The 21575-nt window shown below is 46.6% G+C and overlaps 9 protein-coding genes across 9 annotated transcripts; 5 read left to right on the plus strand and 4 right to left on the minus strand.

Moving 5' to 3' along the window:
• Window positions 1–1043: 1043 nt before the first annotated feature.
• LHYA1_G000185 (uncharacterized protein) lies at window positions 1044–4303 on the minus strand (the record flags this gene model as incomplete). The annotated part of the gene is made up of 5 exons (XM_031145179.1): window positions 1044–1441; window positions 1499–1963; window positions 2050–2080; window positions 2234–4033; window positions 4157–4303. 5 exons carry the CDS (start codon window positions 4301–4303, stop codon window positions 1044–1046), a joined length of 2841 nt encoding a protein of 946 aa, XP_031009790.1.
• Window positions 4304–5245: 942 nt separating this feature from the next.
• On the minus strand, window positions 5246–5748 carry Dynlrb2 (Dynein light chain roadblock-type 2; the record flags this gene model as incomplete). Its single annotated transcript, XM_031145180.1, has 3 exons — window positions 5246–5368; window positions 5409–5699; window positions 5734–5748. The coding sequence occupies 3 exons, from the start codon at window positions 5746–5748 to the stop codon at window positions 5246–5248; spliced, it is 429 nt and encodes a 142-aa protein (XP_031009793.1).
• Window positions 5749–6080: 332 nt separating this feature from the next.
• ipi1 (Pre-rRNA-processing protein) lies at window positions 6081–7279 on the plus strand (the record flags this gene model as incomplete). The annotated part of the gene is made up of 3 exons (XM_031145181.1): window positions 6081–6128; window positions 6179–6251; window positions 6372–7279. 3 exons carry the CDS (start codon window positions 6081–6083, stop codon window positions 7277–7279), a joined length of 1029 nt encoding a protein of 342 aa, XP_031009792.1.
• A 1518-nt stretch (window positions 7280–8797) lies between these two features.
• On the plus strand, window positions 8798–11185 carry LHYA1_G000188 (uncharacterized protein; the record flags this gene model as incomplete). The annotated part of the gene is made up of 6 exons (XM_031145182.1): window positions 8798–9074; window positions 9238–9336; window positions 9392–9572; window positions 9629–9891; window positions 9948–10613; window positions 10650–11185. 6 exons carry the CDS (start codon window positions 8798–8800, stop codon window positions 11183–11185), a joined length of 2022 nt encoding a protein of 673 aa, XP_031009795.1.
• A 308-nt stretch (window positions 11186–11493) lies between these two features.
• LHYA1_G000189 (uncharacterized protein) lies at window positions 11494–12441 on the minus strand (the record flags this gene model as incomplete). The annotated part of the gene is made up of 2 exons (XM_031145183.1): window positions 11494–11715; window positions 11893–12441. 2 exons carry the CDS (start codon window positions 12439–12441, stop codon window positions 11494–11496), a joined length of 771 nt encoding a protein of 256 aa, XP_031009794.1.
• A 689-nt stretch (window positions 12442–13130) lies between these two features.
• LHYA1_G000190 (40S ribosomal protein) lies at window positions 13131–13520 on the plus strand (the record flags this gene model as incomplete). The annotated part of the gene is made up of 3 exons (XM_031145184.1): window positions 13131–13190; window positions 13337–13441; window positions 13497–13520. The coding sequence occupies 3 exons, from the start codon at window positions 13131–13133 to the stop codon at window positions 13518–13520; spliced, it is 189 nt and encodes a 62-aa protein (XP_031009723.1).
• Window positions 13521–14765: 1245 nt separating this feature from the next.
• LHYA1_G000191 (uncharacterized protein) lies at window positions 14766–15737 on the plus strand (the record flags this gene model as incomplete). Its single annotated transcript, XM_031145185.1, has 4 exons — window positions 14766–15155; window positions 15178–15326; window positions 15385–15590; window positions 15649–15737. 4 exons carry the CDS (start codon window positions 14766–14768, stop codon window positions 15735–15737), a joined length of 834 nt encoding a protein of 277 aa, XP_031009724.1.
• Window positions 15738–19040: 3303 nt separating this feature from the next.
• On the minus strand, window positions 19041–20945 carry bfr2 (the record flags this gene model as incomplete). The annotated part of the gene is made up of 3 exons (XM_031145186.1): window positions 19041–20661; window positions 20714–20816; window positions 20885–20945. 3 exons carry the CDS (start codon window positions 20943–20945, stop codon window positions 19041–19043), a joined length of 1785 nt encoding a protein of 594 aa, XP_031009721.1.
• Window positions 20946–21142: 197 nt separating this feature from the next.
• On the plus strand, window positions 21143–21561 carry IND1 (Iron-sulfur protein; the record flags this gene model as incomplete). Its single annotated transcript, XM_031145187.1, has 3 exons — window positions 21143–21196; window positions 21256–21385; window positions 21434–21561. 3 exons carry the CDS (start codon window positions 21143–21145, stop codon window positions 21559–21561), a joined length of 312 nt encoding a protein of 103 aa, XP_031009722.1.
• Between the last annotated feature and the right edge of the window lie 14 nt (window positions 21562–21575).

Here is a 21575-nt window from a genome sequence, read left to right on the forward strand (position 1 = left end):
GAAATATCTTTGAAGACTTGATCGAGTCTCTGCGTGCGTGGTCTCCGTACGGCTGGTTCAATGTATGTCTGTCCAGATTCTACTTCTGAAGTTGATGAGAACTTTGAAGGGCTACGGAACTAACACCTTACGTACTTGGCCAGGCATTGACTCGAGATTCGAACAGGAACAGTAAGACAGCAGATGACCTGGTAGACTATACCTCAGCTAGGACTCGTGGATTCTTGGGTAGAGCGGCCTTGGCATTTTTTGCAATCACCGTAGTCTTTGTTCCGGTATTCTTAATGTTCTTAATAGACGTAGATCGGCCGGTCATGGCTTCAATAGTGACAGGGTCCAGTGTCGTCTTCATATTACTGATAGCCGCGGGGGTCGACGTTCCAGAACATGAGCTCTTCCTTTGCGTTGTTGGGTAGGCTTTCGTTCGAGATATCATCTGCTTCGGAGGCTAATGAGTTGCAACAGATTCGCTGCTATTCTTGTTGCAATTTTGGGAAGCAAGATGAGTCAAGGGAGTCAAGGTGGAAGCGGTGCCTCTACTTTATAGAGCCAACTTGCTTCTAGAAGGTCGCATTGGAAAAGGTTATCGTCTTTCGTCAATGGCAGGATGTAGCAAAAGTTTACGTCTGCGAGTTCGGTATAGGAATAGGTCGGAATCGAGGATTTCATGATGTTGACGCTTGCTTGACCGCTAGTCGTGGCCGTCCTTTGGGATCTGAAAACTGTTCCTGTATTTAGAAGATCAGCAATGTTAGAATGGTAGAGGATAAAATGTTCGATCCTTAAGTCCACAAGAATCTGGAAGGCACCAAGAGCCCGATGTTGGGATGCGGTTGAAGAAAACACTAGACGAGGTCAAAGCGTGAATCACGTGTGGACTAGCTGTTCTAGGAGGCACGCCACGCCCCTTTTTCTATGTAATCTTACTCCTTTTCAGCAAGCGAGAGTTGATATTTGAGTCTTAAAATCCATAGTTCTTTGCCTATTGCGGGTATCTCGTCGTTCAAAATAAAACCGTGAATGGATGCATCGTTCGTTTCTCCTTACGCCAACCTGAGCACAACCCTGAATCCAAGAGCACCTGCCTCCCTCACCGAACAAGCAACACATCCTCGTCCTCGTCGGCTAATGAGCGCATTCCATCCCCTTTCTGCGCATAGAGCTCGAGCTAATATCTCCAAGTCGCTGCCATGATTATGATCATGATGAATTTCTGGCGAAGTAATCGAACGTGTTGGGAAGTTAATAGTCGTCGAATCAGTACAGTCTACGACCAAAACTTTGGGTATTGTGCTAGAGGTTGTATGTGCACTGGAGTAACCGGGATCTGGTGATTGGGGGGGTGAGAGAAGTGACGAGAACGGAAGTGATGAAGACATATTCAGAATGTCGAGGATCGGGATGCGAGTGTAAGTGAAGGCCTTGTGAAGAGGATGACCAGCTAAAACATGGTTAGCCAAATTGAAGCCCCAAGACCAAAAAGCAAGGAAAATCATACCACTCAAAGATGGAGACTCCGGATATCCTGCTGAGCTCTCATAAGAATTATTACGTGATGGAGTGGTCGGAGATTTCAATAAATCTATTTTGGTAGAAGGAATACACGGATGTGCGGTGACAAAGCAGGCGTCATGAATGAGAGTCAGGTTGACATCTTTCTTCTCTCCATCAACTTCAATGATGAAGTTGATCATGGCTGAATATGTTTCGATTCTGGGAGAATATGTGTTTCCAGTCATTGGGGTTGGTGTTTCATCTGTTGATGTCCGGACAGAGTCGACTATTGGGATTAAATGAAGGCATTCAAGATTGACAGCCAGGGGTTGTTGAAGCGATTCATCAGATGGGAAAACGAAGTCTCCTGGAAGAACAGACGATGCATCAGCTCCTCCAATTAAATTCCCGTGTGCCTCGATTTCTTTTTTGCACCAGATGCGGGGTTTTCTTGTCTGCTTATCTAAGTCTTCCGAACGTCAGTCCAACGTTCTGAAGAAAAAGAAACCTTTATTTAGAAATGAGAGATGTTCGGGGCCACATAGAATGACTTACCATCTTGCAAAGAAGTGTCAACCTCGATGTCCTGTCCGAACGAATTAGCATAGTAAAAGTCAAGTGCGTAAGGAGAATCGAGGAGTCTGGGAGTGGTCTCGGGAGGCGGCATATGAGCTTCTAGCCCCCAGCTACCCAGCCCCCATAGAGGAAAACATTATTTTTTGTATGAGAATAAGCCTACCACCCAACGGTCGCCATCGCTGCCTTCTGGGATAACATCAGACGATACCCAACCCATACATTCTGATGCCCCCTTGCCAGCAGCTAGCACACGACCGATAATACACGCCGTCGACCAAAAGCTTCTTCCAGCATAGACGAACCCACCATATAAATTCGCTTCGTCACCAAGCTTGTCTACAGCCGCTTCGTCGTGCTCCAGTAATGTTGATATTAGGAAGTGACTTAATCCTTCGCCCGGCAAGACTAAGCCACTGAGGTAAGAGTTAGAAAGCCAACCTGCAGGATGAATAATGGCAGATTTGATCTTTTGGGTTGAAAGTCTTCGATGTGCACCGGGTCTTTGTCTTGGAAAATAGGACGAGGAGCGTTGAGTAGACAATGACAAAGGTGTTCCAGCTGCTGATGTAGTCTCAGAATTATCAGATATATTGATTCCGTTCGATGATACTTTGGCGGTAATTGCTGCCAGATTGGGCCATTTCAAGATGCGGGCAAAATGAAGAAGCCCATAGAGTTGGCGGGTCTGATTCCGTCCGTGGAATTTGATGACATCAATGCGTTCAAATGGCGTGGTCTCATCGTAAGTGCCTGTCAATGTAGCAAGCCACCCCGGGGCTGCTTTGGTGGGGATTGCTACCTCTTGATCCATCTTTACGATCTTTATATTTTCAAGCCACTGGCGTGCTAGAATGAGCGACCATTTCACGCTCGTTTTTGCCTCCTTCTCGAAGCGAAGAATTTCAGGTGGCTTTGGTTCTTCTAAGCCGTCATCGATGTTCTTGGATATAGCGTCAAGTCGGAGCAAGAGCTCGCAAGACAATAATATTTGAAGCAGGAGCCAGTACTTTTCAGTATCAGGTTCGTATGTATGCTCATTATTGACAGTAACCTCGTCTAGTACATCCGGCCCAGGGGAGAAGCCCCAGAGAATCTGGCCGAGTCGAATCCTCCATTCCACCAAACTAAAGTTTACCCATACGTGCGGAACAGCTAACACATTAATGAGAGCCTCAATTTGCACTTGGAGACTGTAAGGATCCTGAGAATCGGTGACTCTCGTGGGTGGGTATAGAAACTGGGTAAAAAGTTCACTGTACAGCTCAACCGTAAGCCGGTGTTTGTTAGAATCTTTGTAGTAAGTATCGCTGACACTCATTAGTCGATCTATGAGAATTGAATCTGTAAGTGGTCTTAAGCCGTCCTTGTCAATGAGGAGCTTCCTTCTACGTTCCGAAATGGATTCTGGGGTTTCATCTGATACTTCTTCTTGCGAGGCATCCGCAACTCCCATTTCCAAAGCAGCTTCGTATCCGATTGTTCCTCTCTCGATGCCCTGCATACTGAGCATATTTGGCCGTTCTCTACATCGAGGAACGAAACATGCCCTTTGATTTTTATGGGGTTCTTTTGCAGCATCCGGGTTCTGGCTTGCCTGTAACGTTATGTGCCGCCAGGCCGTAACACATCCCCAGGCCTCATCCCGGATGTGGACATGGTCGCACAAGTCTCGTATTTGTAAGCTCACATCCCAAGGAAACGCAACTGACGGATGCGGAGCTCCTGTATGGTGACCTTCGGAGCGGACAAAGAACTGAGGGGCACCCGAGAACAGTTTGTAGAGATCATCGAGGGCAATGGGAGAGATGATCCTTTCGAGTTTCTTCGTAGGGTTGGGAGGGGAGTCGGATTGCGATGTGCCAGCTGTGGGACGGCGGGGCAAGGGCTTGTTCGTAGACATTAAGATGGGAGGGGCCTCTGGTGATGCCAGCAACTCTGACCCGTTGGGATTGGGTTTCTTCTGGACTCTAGTCAGCAAAAGCTAATGAGGTTTTTATGATAACAGGAAGAGTTGTTTCGCTCATACCAAAAGATGCTGGCTGCCCCGCGATCTGTGTGACTTGGATTCTGTCGCGACGCTTACTTTCTTAATCAGGCTGCGGAAGTAACCACGTTTTGAGTGCCTCCCTGGTGCCTTCTCTGTGCTGTCATGGTCGAGACTGCCGGGTCCATTTCTAGCAATCGATTGGCTCTCCCTTTTGGGGCTCTTCAGGAAGGAAATTGATGGCATCTCGCAGTACAACCTTTAAACATGTGAAAATGGAGGTCGCAGAGGGGTAATTCGATCAAACGCAGAATAAAGAAATGGGGAGAAAGCAAGCATCAGAGAATAAGCCCAGACCTGTTGGCAGCTTGACAAACAAAAGGCACCATAGCTTGCTTGTATAACAGCAGTGAACGGTGTAATGGCAGTCTTGGCTGACCCGTGTCGGGGCTGGTATGGAAAGCAGGTTTGGTGAACAGCTAGCTATCTGCCTATGGCGTTTCCACAATGCATTATTTGCTTGCTTGCCCTTGCCCCCATTTTGCGGACCCTTCGGCTTCACCTTTTATCCTGGGCAATCTGGCAAGTTGGGTTGGGTTGGCTTGCCTTGTCCACGGTTGCCGGATACGGTATTATTAGAATCCTTGAATTGGATTTCAGTTTGTACTCCGTAAGTTCCTTATCAGCGAAGGATGATGGCTGTGTAGGTACCTAGCCAGCTAGCCTAGGTAGAAGGGACATGCTTGGCGGAAGAACCCGCTCTTTTAGATCTATCCGAGATACCTTACCTACCTTAGGGTGGAATTATGATCCTCGTTCGAAAGGTTTCACCAATTCGGTAGAATAATTGAACGCCATATTTAAAGGCCATGCTCCCGCTATACGCCTGGTAAGACGATGGAAACAAAAGAAGTGTTTACAACTATATGCCTTATCTGCCACGAGTCCGGGAGGAAGCATGGCAGCTGAATCATTGGCCACCTTCAAGATCAATTTCAGTCCAGGCTTTGCATTCCACCAGTCCAGCGAAACAAGACAGGAATCTTGAAACAGACCGGCAATATAACTTGCAAGATAACTTTTTAATTGGGTTCTATAGCCATCGCTCAAACTCCTGACCTATGCATGGGTATCGTAGAATTGTACTTCGTAATAGAAAACCAGACGCCATCTAAAAACCACGTCCTCTTATGCTGGAGGCGTATCGTGTACCACAATGAAAATATACTTTGCATCCGGCACAATGACCAGTTCATGTTTCTTCGTTCGGAGTCGGAGGAGTTTCACATCGTCCTGTTCAAGCCCGTCAGCCTGAAAGCTATACCTACAACTCCGGCCCTGTCTATCATACCTCTGCGTCGAGATCATGTACAAGCCCGCCGGCTGAGTTCACGAAATTCCATATCATGGCTGCAAACTCTTCCACTCCTTCTTCCTTTACAGCGCCATTCTCCGCAGATGTAGAGGCAGTATTTCGACTGTTATCGAGAGAGCGAAAGGATGAGAAGGATCCACTAGTCTGAAGTACCGTATTGAGAGATCGATCAAGCATCATGGTTGCCTTCACGCCCGCCTTTCCAGATAAACGCGCCATGGTATCGGAGACGTTGGACGGAGGCGCATTGCTCTTGATTCCAGTTAGCTAGATATTCTTGATAGGTGTGAGAGTAACCTACAGCCTGGGATTCCATTGTCACGAAGGCACAGGTCGGTAAGTTGTGTCTGCGAGAAATTGCCTTAAAGCCCGTGAACGATCAGTCTCGCAGGAATTGATTTTTGTGCCGTGAGACGCGTTACGGTATAAAGTTCAGGAGGAGGTGAACCCCGCAATACCTGCCCAGCCAGCCCAGCACAAGAAGTTCAAGGCACCAAGTCAGGTTCTCAGGCCATAACTCGCCTAAACTTCGGGGTATTACTAAGGTAACGCCGCATAGGCATGAGAAAAGATATTTCAGCCCTACTACCTAGGTATTCCATCCTGTTGCGCTGCTGTAGATCAGTTTGTCTACGAAATCGCGAGACAATGGGTTCCAGTGCTCGCAAGAAAAAAGACAAGCGGAAGGACTTTCAGGTGAGGCTATTTGTATCCCATTTTCCGACGCTGACCTAACCTTTCAACAGAAACCAAAATTAAAAGTCGGCAAGACAAAACCCAAAGCAGATAACTTCACAGATACCAGCTTTAAAGCCAGGTGTAAGTATGGGAAATTTCGTGTTCTTGCGAATAAATGCTCTTTATAATTATACTTTTGCATATATTTTCCCCTTGCCATAAACCGCATCTCACATGATCTCAGAAGCTTACAATCTATAGCAATCGTTGTCAACCAACAGTCTCTTACAACTGTAGCGCCATCGTCTTCTTCACAGTTCGCTCATTACCTCTCACTTGCTTCCTCCTCCAAGTCAGACTCTCAAAGACGAGATGCTCTCTCCTATCTCACTACCCAACTTTCATCTCAACCAGTCAACGCCCCAATCCCGCTCCCCACAGCTATCCTGCTCCCGAAACTGCTCCCCCTAATCCTGGATGGTTCTTCTTCGGTAAGGTCACAGCTTCTCAAATTCTTACGCCTGTTGCCAGCAGCAGATGTTGGCGACCGTGCCGAGCAAGCATTGCTCTATACCCGAGCAGGCATGACGCACCTCGCCGCCGAGATACGAGTCGACGCCCTCGCTATCTTAGAATGGCTCCTAGAAGTCGCTAAAGAGGACATTGTCATATGTCCCGGTGGATGGGTGAAGACTCTAAAGAGCTTCATGACAATGATGGGCTGGGCAACGACCAGTGGGACGTCGAAATGGACATCCGCAAGCAAAGCATCCTTTGGGAAAGCGGGGAAGGCATTTCCGAGACAGCTTCTTGTTCTGGCGCAGTTCTTAAAAGCAGGATTAGTAGAGTCAGGAGCTGAAGCGTCCTTGCGCCTAAGCGTAAGTTCGTTCCCACTGGTTGATGTGGAGAAGCATATGATTCCGACTAGGTCAAATGCTTTTGCGCATTTGAATTTGTTTGGGTCTTCAAGAGATGAGGAGGGAGAAATGTATATTGATAGGGAAGACCGACAGAGAGTTTTTCAAAAAAGGTTTCAGGCTGCTGTACAAGTGGGGATGGAGAATGCTAGGAAGGAGGCTGGTGAGGCTGGGAGAGCTGCTGCTGTTCTGAATAAGGTTCTTGTTGAAGGCATGGCAGATTACAGTGGTGGCGTTGATGATACCCTATAAAATACCTCAAAGAGGAGTTAAGGAGTAATAATTTGGTTTTAAGATTTATGTCATTTTGTAAGCGGCGTGAAATTCCGGTTCCTAAATTGAATACTTTGCAACGGCGACATCCCAAAGCTTAACCTATTAGGCCGTACTAAGTACGTAGGCAGTTGTTTAAACATTGTGTAGTTACCAAACTGGCAGAAACAGTTTTACACATATTCTTAGTTTTAGTCTTCCGAACGTCATCGTATATTGTTAGTTCCAACATAAAAATTACTTCCATGTTGGGACCATTTCCCATTTGTTTGTTGGGGGCCAAAGTAGTGGGGCAGCATCCGCTGACAAATCAAACCCCTCGATCGCACTGAGGAGACAACTTTGCTTTCCCCCCTCCATCTCAACCAACACCACTACCACCAAGAACTTCTCGATGCTAACAACCCATCTTGGCAAATACGACTTGCTTTACGAATAATTATCGTCCAATTACCTGCTGGTTCAGATCGCTTTGGACTGCATGCAGCTCTCGGTTTCTCAGGTGAGCACTGACCACATCCTCCACTTTACTCCCAAGTTCGCATCCTTTTTTATATTCAGCCCCTGGACGCATTTCAAAGTTGCAAGTGTCGGATGTTGTCTTTTATTTAGGATGTTCTCCAATATTTCATGAATTCATAGCGGAGAAGTCTTCGATTGCATCAAACTACGCCCGCTCCATGATATTTTGTTATAACTTTCCCCCCACTTGGCTAAAGACCCCTGTTTTTACAACTGTTCCTCCTTCGTGAAGATGGCTGGAAGCAACATCGGGGGACACATGGAGGGGGGGTTGTTTGTTTGCATACTATTAGTTCATGCCATTTTATCCCCTCGAATTTAAGTGCCGTCTGCTGACGATGATATCTCCTACTTGCTCGTAAAGTACGTTCTCTATCCTGAATTGACATAATCACGTTCAGAAAATAGTTTGTACAAAATTTGCATCAATGAGGGCCACTTTCATGTCCCAAATAGCGCTGCTTTGTCTGCATAGTTTGTGGTTTCTACTTGCGTATTGTACATGTTGAAGCTGATTCTTCCGATCATATCTCATTGCATGCATTCACTATTCTCTCGATGACAAGATTTGTGTCTTCATATTTCACTAAGTCCTTAAAGTTTCTTTAGAAGTTTATGGAATGTTAAGGGTCTCAAGGCGCGTCTGTTACGAAGTGAGTGTGGGACATTCTTGACATTTGTCTATGACATGAAACTAATATAGCATTACTCTTACCGATCAGCGGGGTGCTTGATACTTCTTTCATTCTATTTGACGATGATCTCCGTCTATGCACGCTGAACCAAATTTCAATATAGTACTGTACATTCAACACATCTATTCTCAAGTTGTCGTTGTGTCTTTCTGCTTTCAAACCTTGGTAGATTGCTACTGGGCTTTCAAATTACTACCCACTGTGGCTTTCGGAGAACAAATCACAATCCTAACAATTAATAGGTCACCCATTTAAGTAGCATACTTTCTATGCAAGAACGATGACCTCGGAAATCGCTACCAATATGGTTCCTACAAAAAGGGAACCTATTCAAATAAAGGACGATCCTGATCCAGGACTAGCTACAGCCTCAAGATCTACAGCCACGGCGCTAGTTAAGGTCAAGAATGAGGAGTCCGATAATGACAAAGTAGACACCACGCTACCAGATGCCGGACCAGGCGACATGTTTCAAGACGTTGATGCCCCCGAGGTCGTTGATCTCACATACGAGGGAATCGCGGAGATCAATGGAGTAGACCACTTTGTGTGTGAAGGTTCGTCAACATATGCTGGCTTTGCAAATACACTACTGACAGAGGTGGGAAGACTTCAAAATTCCGCAGATTGCTAAGCCCATGATCGTAACCCGGCCATTGAAGTCACTTTATGGTAAAATTCGTCTGTCATCTCCCTTTTTGAAATACTAACTGAATATAGATTGCATTGATAGCGGCCATATTGTACTAGATCCCGATTACCAAAGAGAGGTAGTGTGGGACGAAGGTCGTGCTTCACTCTTGATCACCTCCATTTTGAGTAATATACACAATTCCTTCCCGACTTTGTGTGCTACTCACTAATGCTTTGACAGTGGGATACTTTATTCCTCCCATCATATTTAATGTCAAGAACCGTATTGTTAACAGAAATGGCCAGAAGGAGGTCGTTTATACCCGGATATGCGTCGACGGAAAGCAGCGACTGACTTCTGTTCACAAATTCATGAAAGGTCAAATTGGCTTTTTTGACTCTAACTCGCCTCAGAAGAAGTGGTATGTTACAAGCGTTCACTGCATTCTACCGAATTAAGACTCACTTAGTTTGTTAGGTACTTCTGCCACCCTGTTGTCAATGGGCATGAAACCTTCAGCAATCATAACATATTGCCGAGGGCCGTGAAGGAATTCTTTGTCAAGCAAGCCTTCTGCTGCTATGAGTACGATGAACTGACACTAGAAACCGAGGAAACGATGTTCCAGCTTGTCCAAAGAGGTATCGCACTTACTCCAGCCGAGAAGATGCGAGCTATGTCTACAGAGTGGGCTACCTTTACAAAACAATATGAAGATGACTACACTCTCATTGTCAACTGTAAGTTCAACAGTATAAAATGCTATCCTCTACTGTTAAGCTAAAACTATGAAAAGTATCAAAACAAAATCGTGCCTCTGGATTTCGGTTAATTCTGACAGTCTTCACAATGATCCAAGAGGTCATGTCAGGGAAGCGAAAAAGATCTTCTGCTCCAACTCTTCAAGCAAGTCCTCAAGCTCTGCTCAAAATGCTTGATGACAAAGCCCCAATTGAAGATGTCCTCAAACTGAAGTTCAAAGCTATCTTCGACCGGTACGAGAACTTGGTAAAGCTCTCATCTACCCAGATTACAGCTACTAGGTTCAAGGTCAATAATAACTCGGTCTTTGACCCAGCGCCCGATTTTTTGCGAGCTCCTGGTGTTGAGCACGTCCGCACATTTTCCCCACTAGAACTGATTGGTACTGCCATTCTTGTTTCGTATCATATGGACACCCGGACAGACCAAGAGCTTCTAGAGGACGTAAAGGCGATGCGGGTCTACCTTCGTCTCAACCATAAGGACCTACGAGTCAATGCACAGTGTTGGGTGACTGTCTGGGAATTCGTAACGGAAGAGATGTCCCGTCGACAAGTGATCACGAACGGTCATGCCATTGGCCGTCCACCTCTCCCAAATGGACAGCCTGTCAATGGAGTCTCTGCCAGAGATTCCCAGTATGCTTCTCCGTACTCAACCCATGTCACGATCCTCCCGATGACAGGTAGGCCTGTCGTAGGTACGTCTGGTGGAAATGCAGCTTCTCTAGACTTAGTTACTGGAGCTGAAGTAGCTTCTGTTCCATCCTCTGCTGCTGATACATCCGCCTCTGGTCTCACGAATGGAAATGCCCCAGTTGGAGAGGTTTCTCCAAGAGCCTCGAGTCCAGCTCTTCCTAATGGAGATACTGCTGCTCAAGACAACGATAACCAACAAATTGCTGCTGTGGGCGGCGAAGAAGCAAGTGCCAATGGAGCTCAGACGAAGCGAGATGCTATAGTGAACCATAAGCGTCGAAAGAGTTCAAACCCTGATACTAAAGCTAAGGGCGAGAGAAATACTGTGTCTATTTCTAAAACTTCCAATAACAGGCCTCGATCCGCTATCCATGGGATTAAAGACGAAGCAAAGACCAAGTCAACCACAATCACGCCACCGAAACGCTCAACTAGAGCATCAAGACCAAATAATAGTCCCAATGGTACAAAGGCCGTGGAAGAGACCAAGCGAAGCCATACCCCTCTTTCGAAGCGTGCCAACTCGTTGAAGACAGCTTCGCTCCCGTCAAAGAGGCTTAAGCAAGGAGTCTAGAATTTTCCGCATTTTTCATCCATTGGCGTTTACAGGAGCATTAGACTAGCGTTTGTTCATCGATGGCGTTCATGGCATTTTGTATTGTACAGGATATGGTGGACTACATACCCCTCTCTTTTGCTACGTTGCAAAGGTGTTTCTATGAACGATACTTGAGGTATATCTGCCTGCTTTTTTCTCGATGTAAGGAGTTCGCCGGCTCATTCAATAGATAAGAATAACATACAAAAATTACCCCTCCATACGAAAGAAAGGTAGGATAACGATTCATAAACCCATATATTCATAAGATTTCCATGCCATATCTAAAGTTCCCATTGCCCCATCGTCTCAACTGCCCACTCTTTCCAGCCCTTCTTCTCGCCGGGCAGCCTGATATCCTGCCACTCCTTCCTTGTCACATTCCTCCATTCGTCGACGGGAATCCAGCCAATGTACGCCCTATCCCCAAAGCCCCCAATCCAATAGATATTTTGCACTACCAAACGCACCCACTCGCTCGAATGGATCGGGTTGCCCGGCAGCCACTACAGTAAAGATCTCGGAGTCAGTATTGACTGGTATGGTAAAACCCGGGAGTCATACTCTTCCGCCGGGGTGGAGAAAAAATTTCAGAAGTAGAAAACTCGTCAGACATTCAAGAATGAACTAACAACTCCTGAGATGTCTGAAGTAGGAAACATTCCTCCAAGAAGGATACTTACCCATTTGGAATCGGGATGCACATTTGTAAAACACTTCCCCAAGTCATTCGCCTCTACTTCTTTATCCTCAATCTTTTCAATATACCCTAGTAGGGAAAACCGCGGCAGGTTTGCAGCTGAATATGGCACAGCTTCTTTGGAGCCGAAAGACCCGATCCGTTTTTTTGGCGGGTAGGGAGGCGTCCATTGCAGTGATAAAGATATGTTGGAGCCAGCTGCTACGTTTTTGAAGGATGTCGCTATGTTGATGGCGAGAATAGTGGGGTCCCCTGACGACTCCCAGTCGGCGAAGTAGTCCATGAGACCGATGGGTATACCGGCGAGGCCTGCGGGGCGCTGTTCGAGGGTGGAGGGGGAAGGGAAAACGGTGGAGAGAGTGCCTAGAGGTGTGAGGTTTAGGATTCGACGTGCTTGGACTGCTGATTCGTAGGAGGTGGGGATTTTGAAGGCGGTTTCGTCGAGTGCCGGATTTGAGAGGACGTATTGGGGGGAGGAGGGGAGGAGAGTTGACGCTGTGAAGGGGAGGAGGGAGAGGAGTGGGATTTGCATCTTGAATGAACTCAAGTGTGGCATGTACAGTTGAGACAGATGGAGTTGGACGGCTTGGGAACTATGTACAGGCAGAAACTCTATGTAGACGGAAAAAAGATGAAATGTGAGCCAAGGACTCTTGGATGTGGTTATGATGCTCTTCCAAGGTTGTATTATGTTTTGGCCTGGCCTGGCCTGGGTGGCTGAGACAAGGATATAGGTACGGGCACGTGCACTACATACCTCGGCTTTTTTATTTGTTATGCCACGTGACGATATATAATGGACAAGTTTGACAAGCACGGTAAAAACTTTAATTTATGTATTTCGAGTAGTTCTGTGAGAGAGAGAGATATAAGAGGGGGTTTCAAAAAGCATTCAAGTATACACGGTACCGTATGACCAGGGTCCTATCGCCACATCACATGATTTTAATCCTTAGCTCGGAATGGCGGATCTAAGCGAGCACACAAACACCAGCACCAGTATGAATATACTTCAAGTCATCTACCGACAACGACTCTCCATCGCCAAACATCTCCAGCAACCTGTGAGTTTCCATCCATTCTCTCAGATACGATCGCACATCTCGACCGCGTGCATTTAATCTCAAAGCCTCACTCCACTACAGTATCGAGCGCTAATCCCTCGTCGCCACATTTAGATCGGTCAGTCTTCGAACAAGAACAACCCGATAAACCGCAATCATGGGAAAGGTCCACGGATCCCTCGCTCGTGCCGGAAAGGTCAAGTCTCAAACACCAAAGGTACGATAATTCCGAATCTGGAGGGAAGGAGGGTGGGAGCTGGCGGCGGTGAATCGGGAAAGACGCGCAGTTCGTCCTTCGTGGCAACGAATCGATGGAAATAGAAGCATCAAAAGCAAGGCAGCGCTGACGGATTTTGATTCTAGGTTGAGCCCCAAGAGAAGAAGAAGACCCCCAAGGGTCGCGCGAAGAAGAGAATCACATATACCCGCCGTTTCGTGAACGTTACTCTGACTGGTGGCAAGCGGAAGGTAAGCATCGACAGTACACAATTCCCAGACCATCAGTATCTAACATGTTTCTTAGATGAACCCCAACCCAACCACATAGACAATTACCGAAGGATGGATGGGTGTCACGAATCTGGAGGCGTTGCTAGAGAGATGATTTCTTGATCAGACTTGGGGTTGATGTTCTCGAGGGTGGATCAAATCTACATCAGGATGGGACCGCTCATCTTTGGGAGGAAAGGACGCATCTCACAGGCGTAATTTGTACATTTGACGGAATGCTTTCTTGCTTCTGCTTGATCAATCGAAGCTTCTTCTCCCAAAGTCCCAGAGTTGCAGTACCAGATATGTGCATGTGAGGCTACACGATTGAGCTGGATGTAGTTTGCCCGTCATAATTTAGCGGGTTGCTGATATGCACAAGAGGAAGGTGATGTCTTGTCATTCAGGATCCAAAGAAATGCGCTTCACGGCAAGCGCCATATTAGATCGGCATGGTGTGCTACTGTTCTAAGTACAAGACGCTTCTTCATCTTGATAGGCATCTCGTGGCAAGTTGGCGCGACCTTGAATTCGTCTCACTGTAGAAATAGTCACCACTGCATCACACAAGTTATGACCCCACGACCTTGGCAAGTCTGCAAGGCTGTAAGGACTCTCCTTTCCTACGTATTGTAGTAATACCAACAAACTACCGCCGAGAACAGCATTCATACTGTAAACTGGCTAAGCTAATCAATAAATCTGTATCGTCATGGATTATTTCTTCTTCTCTTTTACTGTTCTTAAAAGTGTCTCACTTCGATGCTTTGCAGCGCTGTATCTGTCTTAGCGAAGAGGCTCACTTTCGCTGACTTCACTGCATTCCAACCTTATCAGCTCTCAACTAATCAAAGTGTGCGCATCGCATCAAAAGGAATATTTCTGAACTTTGAGCGCAGTTTGTGAATACATTTGAGATTAAAATTATCACGATCGAAAGCTCGACTTCTAATTGGACCACGGCACGTAATCAGGCTACACAACTGCCATTTGAGGTTCAAGTGACCTAGGTTTTCCGATCAGGAAGGCGGGGACATTTTACGCCCCTATTAATGTCACACTACCACATCCTCTGGGCTTCCTTTCGACAGTTCGGGGAAATGATCTGTGCAGTAGGCCCGCGCATGCGCAGTTACACACATTCGTGATGGTTATTACAACTCGGACCTGCATGTGTGTCTTTAGTATATCTTTGAGGTTGGGGGGTTGCGGGTTTATAAAAAGTGGCTTGTCTCCCAATACAGAATACAGCAAGGTAAGTAAAGAGACTTTGAGAGTATATGAAATCTAGTACCTTCTCAAGATGATTAGCCCAACATTCTTCTTTGCTCTTGGATTGGGCGCCCACCTCGTTGCTGCGAATACTCCCATCGATAACTCGGTCTTCACCAGTGATCCTCTAACTGCCGTGAAAGCCGCTGCACCGTTATGGCACCTCGACCTCAAAACCTGCTTTCCAAGCGCAGCAGTTCAGTCTAACGGCAGTCAAACCCCGAGCGTCGACAACGATGATTGTATGGTCTTAGGCTCGTTGAATGCCGGTTGTCCAGTCCAGGCGCCGCAGACCGAGCAGGAACAACCCTCTACTTCATTTCCCACCTATTATACCATAAGACAGTGCTCCAATGATTCTTCATGGAGAGTGGTTTATGATGTGTTCTTCCAGAAGGTGGGACTTCATCTGAAATTAAGAGTGCGAGCTGATTTCCAAATAGGATACTGGACACCCGTATGACTGGGAATGGGCGGCTGTAAAGTTCGTCCAGAACTCAGATGGCCAATACATCAGGGACGGCATCTGGTTGGAGCAAGATGGGAACCATCCTTACACCGCATGGTCCAGTATCATGCACACCTTCGACGGGTAAGCTCCCTTGCCCCATTCTCGGAAAGATATTGGAACTAAAATCATGACCTGAAAGTGACGACGACATATCCCAATACAACAACCAGAATCGTGACCATCCCAAAACCTTCTTTGGAAAATGGAAACACAGCGTGGCGTTGGTTTTCAACGATGATTATGCAAACGATTGTCTAGGCGCCGTCATCAATAAGGCAGACTATCATAGTGATGACTATGCGTTTTATGCTGCGGATAACTTGCTTGTTGATTCCACTGTGCCTTGTAAGTTCTTTCCGTTCATGTTACGATGAAAATAGTATGTTGACAAGGTGCTTTCTAGCAAACTACGCTTATGGGAATGCTGATTCCACGCCTCTGTCTTTTGAGGATGGTGGGGCTTATGATATTTGTGGAGCAAAATTCGCATAGGGGGAGATCTCAATTTTGGCATATACCAATTCTAAGAAGCATCCTCAAATAAAGACATCTAGATTTTCTATTTTCTGCATCGCATCTATTTCATAAACTTTAATGTTTCTTCCTTCCTTTCTATTTCGTCCATTCGTTCCTCTTCAGTTAGCTTTTTTCTGAAATATCACTTTACTCATAGTACGCATACAACTGAAGATGACCCCTACGACCGGGCGGGCTCTCCGTGCACAAACGGAAGAGGATATCAGCAAAGGTTTTATCGGCTGCATTGCGTGGAGCGTCTAAAAAGGTTGCGCCTCACTACGCTATCTCCATCCAAAATATTTCAGCGAAACCCATATCATCTAGGGGGCAACACTGAGGAACACTTGCAAAATGGTGCTTCCTCCGTGAGCACGGAGAAGCTCTCCCCCAAACGTGTCGAGTATATAGTCCTACATCTGAATTCCAATTCCAATTCTCAAGGACAAGACCCAACGCAAAATAAGTAATCGGCGTGGTTTCTCTACCTTTCAAAATATATATCTATCTACGTCTTCGCTCGTTCTTAGCTATTGTTTTGCCTCTTTCCAAACACCATCGTCCTCGATCTTCAGAATTATCTATCACGGATGAGAACCTCACAAGTGGTCTCACGCTGTCAGAGCGAGCTGTTGTCATTCTTACTTGATACAGTCATCTCGCAGCAATAAAACAAAGCAATAATTACCTACTATAGTGCGTTCGTTGTACCTTTCAAATTCAGATTCCTGTTTTAGGAATCAGTACGACATATGAATAGCCGCAGATTGAATTTATGAAACGTTTTTGCCCTCTCAAAATCTCGCCTCACCTTTTCGTACACCCTGTTGATTTGAGATCTAGGAAGCTTCTTTGAAGGATTGTATTTGCGTTTCGATTTGCATATCCGGGGCCGAGTTGTTCCAATTGTCTGCAACAGGTTGTGCGACATCGCTATGTCGTGTGTAAATCGGCGGTGCCGGTTCACAGCCTTGCGGATGGTGACCTGGTGCCTGCAAATAGCGGCCAAGGGCCTCATTCAGGGGTCGATGAGGGAGGGGTAAATATGGCGTTGATGGCTGAGTACCTGAGGTTACATAAAGTACACCCGCCCTTGTTCTGCTGTCAGCAAAGGCAGGGGGTGTCTACTCCAACGGCTGCAGGCTATGCGACTGATATGTATCCGCGAAATAACAATAGGGGCTGAGTTCCCTGACGACCTGCACGACGTTCTTTTATTGATATTTTGTTGCCTGAGGCCTTACTTCAGTAGTCTTTCTAAGTGCCTCATGTCTGCTCCGTGTGCGCGAATGCTCTATGAATAGCTTCGAGTTAGAATATGCCCCAGCATATATGTCTGATTTGAATCACGTCTATCTGAAGGTAAGATATCAATTTGGAACCGAGTACCATATTTTCTTTACTCTGTCATCCTTCAATCGTTCCCTTTCACTTGATCGTTCACTATGGCAGCCTGTTACAATTTCCGCAAACTCCTTGAAATTGACCCAGACGAAAATTCTTTCATCTGCGTCGGCATAGACGAATCTCATATCCCATTCAAAAGATGTCAGAAGCAGATTCTCGTCGAGGATCGCAAAGCAGCAAGTCGAATTCTAGATGAGATGAGTGCGTCTTCAGACTGCGACAAAACACTTAAACATCTACCAGAATTGGTATTTCGAAGTCTCTGTGCAGGAACACATCGTTCGAACCCCGAATGTTGCCAGGTTGGTCAAGTATATACAGAGTGGAGGGACATTATTAGAGACCATTGGACACTAGTCAAACGGGAAAGCTCTAAAAGGGCATTTGAAAGATGGAGAATTCGCAAAGTGAAAGGTAGTTTGGAGTCTGTGAGAACGATGGTGCAAGAGGAGACTGAAAATGAGGTAAATACAACTTGAGAAGCATGCCACTTTGGCAACTTATATTAATCTGTATTAGGACATTTTTCCAAAGAATTCGGTCGATTTCACGGATCCATTTCTGCATTGCATCCAAGAGATCAGTCAAAAGAGCCAATGTCCTGTCGTTCTCCCCTCAGAGAAACCACCCCTTGCCAACAGTCAAAATACTTTCGGAAACTACAGCCACTTTGCTCCTATCTTTGGATCACCGAGATCCTCCCATTCACAAAACTCGCGCCTCTCGGCACTAATTGCAGTATTACCACTACCACCGAGAAGAAAAACATGGCCAGAGGATGACCATCAAGCTACCAGTGAGCCACCAACAATCAAAACGTGGTTGTCGACATCAGAAACGAATGTTGGAGTCACCGAACTCTTAGACCCAACCCGTCCCCCATCGCCCATCATCGAAGTAGTCCACATCACCGAAGAAGATTCCCCTATCAACATCTCACCACTATCCTACACTCCCAAAATACCCCCCAAATCACCTCTGCGAGCACCAGGTCTAGAACGACTCTCATTCGTCTCCTCCATCTCCTGCACGTCCATCGACAGTCTACCATACACCCGCCCAATCACCCCTCCTATCCTCGACTATCCGTCACCTTACTCCCAGGGAACGGCAGACATAACACCATCGCTCCCTTCACCGACGCCTCACTCACCTCGAGCAGTACCATGGTTCCTGCGTGAAGAGTTCAGCATACCGGCTCCCCAACTCTATTCCGAATTTTCGTCAAGAACCGGATCGGGGTTCAGGACCTCAGCTATAATTGAAGTGGATGTGGATGTGGATGTGGGTGTGCATGCTGGGGTGTGCGGCGTATGTAGATTGGCCAGGGATGAGGAGGGCTGTACTTGTTGTTGGGCGGACTTGATGTTTAGCTCCGAGTCTGATACCGAATCAGGTACGAGCGGCGCGAGTGGGAGAGATGGGGTGAGGTTTGGATGTCTAAGGGTGTTTGGAAAGAGGTTCTTGGGCGGGGTCAGAAAGATTAGGCGGAGAGCTTTTGGGGTCGCAAGACAATGCAAAGGGAGGGGAGAGTGGGTTGCGAAAGAGAAATATTGAAGTAGAATACAGAACATAGCATAGCGTGTATGAATGAAAAGGCAGCTTACCTAAAATAACATGTAATATTATCATTGATAGATGTCTTAATAGCAAAGCGACCACCCCTTTGATTTAGCGAGTGGCGTTTAGCACTTCCGACTTCATCACCAAACTTTCAAAGAGTCAGTGAAACATTTTATCCTATTTTTTAAGCACTTGCTCGATTGCATCTCCGGGAAGGTTACACAAACATGAATTTCAGTGTAACAGCGCGGGTATTCTCAGTAGTTTTGCATATATAACTGTGTCATTTGAACAATGAGGGTATCTTAATTAGCTAGACCTAAATAGTTTCAAGCCCTCCTCTTCAAGAGGAACTTCCTCGTCCCCGTCAACGTCCATCTCCTCTTCTCGCAGTGTCATTTTCTGACCCAAAAGTGTTCCAAAAAATCTATCGATCGCGTCCGGCTCCCAGTTCGCCCTATCTTCAGGCGCCATGAAGTTCTGCAACTTCTCATGCACTGTGTAGCGCATCTTCCTGCCTTTACTAGCCTTCGTATCAACATTTTTCTTCGTCTTCGCCTCTTTCACAGCAGTCCATTGCAATGCACCCCCATTCCCAGCACCAGCAGCGGGCGCGGTCAAGGACTCTACTCTTCTCTGGTCTACTAGTTCTTTGAGCAGAAGTTGATAGAAATGCCCATCGTCGTAGATATTGGGATCTTCGGATATTTTAAGGTCCCTCTGAACAGGTGCGCAGGATCGAGGGATCTTTGTTTTCCTGATCAAATGGTCCGAGTTTGAAAGCTGCTCTTGGATAACGGATGTGATGGATTGTACTGAGGCTTGCTTCCGCTTGACCTTCCCTTCAATGGCTACTGAGGTCGGGCCACGAACCTTGGCTGACCATTTTTCTAGAGTCGTTTGTCTGGTATCAATCTCGGATATTTCCGAATTCTGCATTCGTTCCCAAATGGTGGGCGAAGGCGTTGAGATATCGACGCCACGCTTGCGTTTCTGGCCTGCTTGACCACCGGCCTTTGATTTTGACAAATCGTGTCTGAGACCATCCAGAGTATTCCATAACTTGATGGCAGCTTCCTCTGCTGCTCCGTACGGTTGATTCGGGGCGTCTTCGGTATCCTTGTCCTCATTGACAGTCATAGAATTTGTAGCAACCAGGGCCTTTTGCAGAACCATTCTCACACTCAGGAGAGAATCAAAAGCCTTTCTCTGTTGCTTCACTGCATTTCCCTTATCGGCGTCGGCTTTTGCTGCTTGGGAAATCGTAGCCACGAGAGTATTCTGTCCCTTGTCCCCGAATTTCTTAAGGTCGGCCTTTCTCTCCTTCTCATCATCGTCGTCTTCATCTTCGCTTTCGGAGCCATTGCTACTCCGTGCATCTTCAATAGGCATTGAGTCCATATCGTCATCCTCATCACCGCCCTCAAAGCTCTCTTCGTCTTCCAAATCCTTACTCTCAAAACCCCCTTTCTCGGGAGACTGGCGTGCCGTAGAAAACACCTCGTTCTCTGAATCATCGGAGTGCTGCCGGGCAGTATCCAAAACATCCTCGTCCGTCTCGTCTTCGCCAGAGTGAACCTCATCTAGAGCGACACCTTCATCCTCGCTAGTTGACATGAAATCCGCGGCAGTCGCCCGTTTCTTATGCCCATTCAACTCCACGGGCTTGCCACTTCCCCGAAACGTAAACTCCTTGAATTTTTCCGAATCACTTTCGCCAAATGCTGCGTCACTGTCGATGTCTCCGTCCTCATCATCAACTTCGATCTCGGAATCGTCTGGATCTGCGAACTTGGAATATTCCTCCTCCGAATCAGAAGGCTCGGCTTTCGAGTCTGATTCATCGTCAAGTAGCTGGTCTCGGCTTATTCGTGAACCAGCGTATTGAGGCCCAAGGGCGACTTCCTCTGTCTTGCGAAGCTTGCTCTTACTAAATTGAAAGTTTAGTTTGGAGGTTGTATTAGAAGAATTGCAGAACACACCCAAACTGAGCATAATGCTCTGTGCCCGCCAAATCATCACCGCTGTCTTCAGATCCACTACCGTTGCTGTTATTTTCCGGAATATCTTCCTCTGGGTCAAAATCTGCGCCTCGTTAGTAAAGATTATAGTTTGAAGGAGAGAGAGCAAGCGATGGATGTAGGTGAGTATACCTTTAGGCACAGGTTCGGTCAAGCCAGCAAATTGCTGAGCGCGAGACTTAGATTTCCCCATTCTCAAACAGATTGTCTAATTGTTTTTGTGCTTCTCTGCACAAAATTCTCGATATTTTTTTTGGAGCTCCCCACGAAATCTTGGCGGGCTAGCGGGGGTCGGAGCTTTGTTTTGCCGATCCGCAGACCCCTGTCTTAAGGCCGAGCTTTGTAGAAGCTCTGCTCTTGGAGAGTTATGAAGCTTGAAGCTCAGCCAGCATGAAGCCTAGACTATTCTCAACGTTACGTTGCTTGCAGCACGAGAATCCTTTGGTAAGAATACAATTTTTAAATCTATCATTCATCATTGTAAATACTAATAATTGTTTCAGGGATTGCCACGATCCGGAAGCATTCCTCGAATGCAACGCGGCTTACCCGAGCGAAGGCAGATCAAAGACGTAAAGAAAGTGATTGCTGTATCATCTGCGAAAGGCGGGGTTGGGAAGTCAACTATTGCTGGTTTGTAGTGCCTCTGCCAGAATAATGATTGTACTAAACTCTTCATAGTGAACCTTGCCTTGGCATTCGCTCGAAAGGGGCTCCGAAGTGGCGTCCTCGACACAGATATCTTCGGTCCCTCTATACCAACTCTATTGAACCTCTCAGGCGAGCCTCGATTATCTCCCAGTCAGTGATACCTGCCATAATG

This window comes from Lachnellula hyalina (assembly GCF_007821495.1).
Source record: "Lachnellula hyalina strain CBS 185.66 chromosome Unknown contig00002, whole genome shotgun sequence".
Classification (NCBI taxonomy): domain Eukaryota; kingdom Fungi; phylum Ascomycota; class Leotiomycetes; order Helotiales; family Lachnaceae; genus Lachnellula; species Lachnellula hyalina.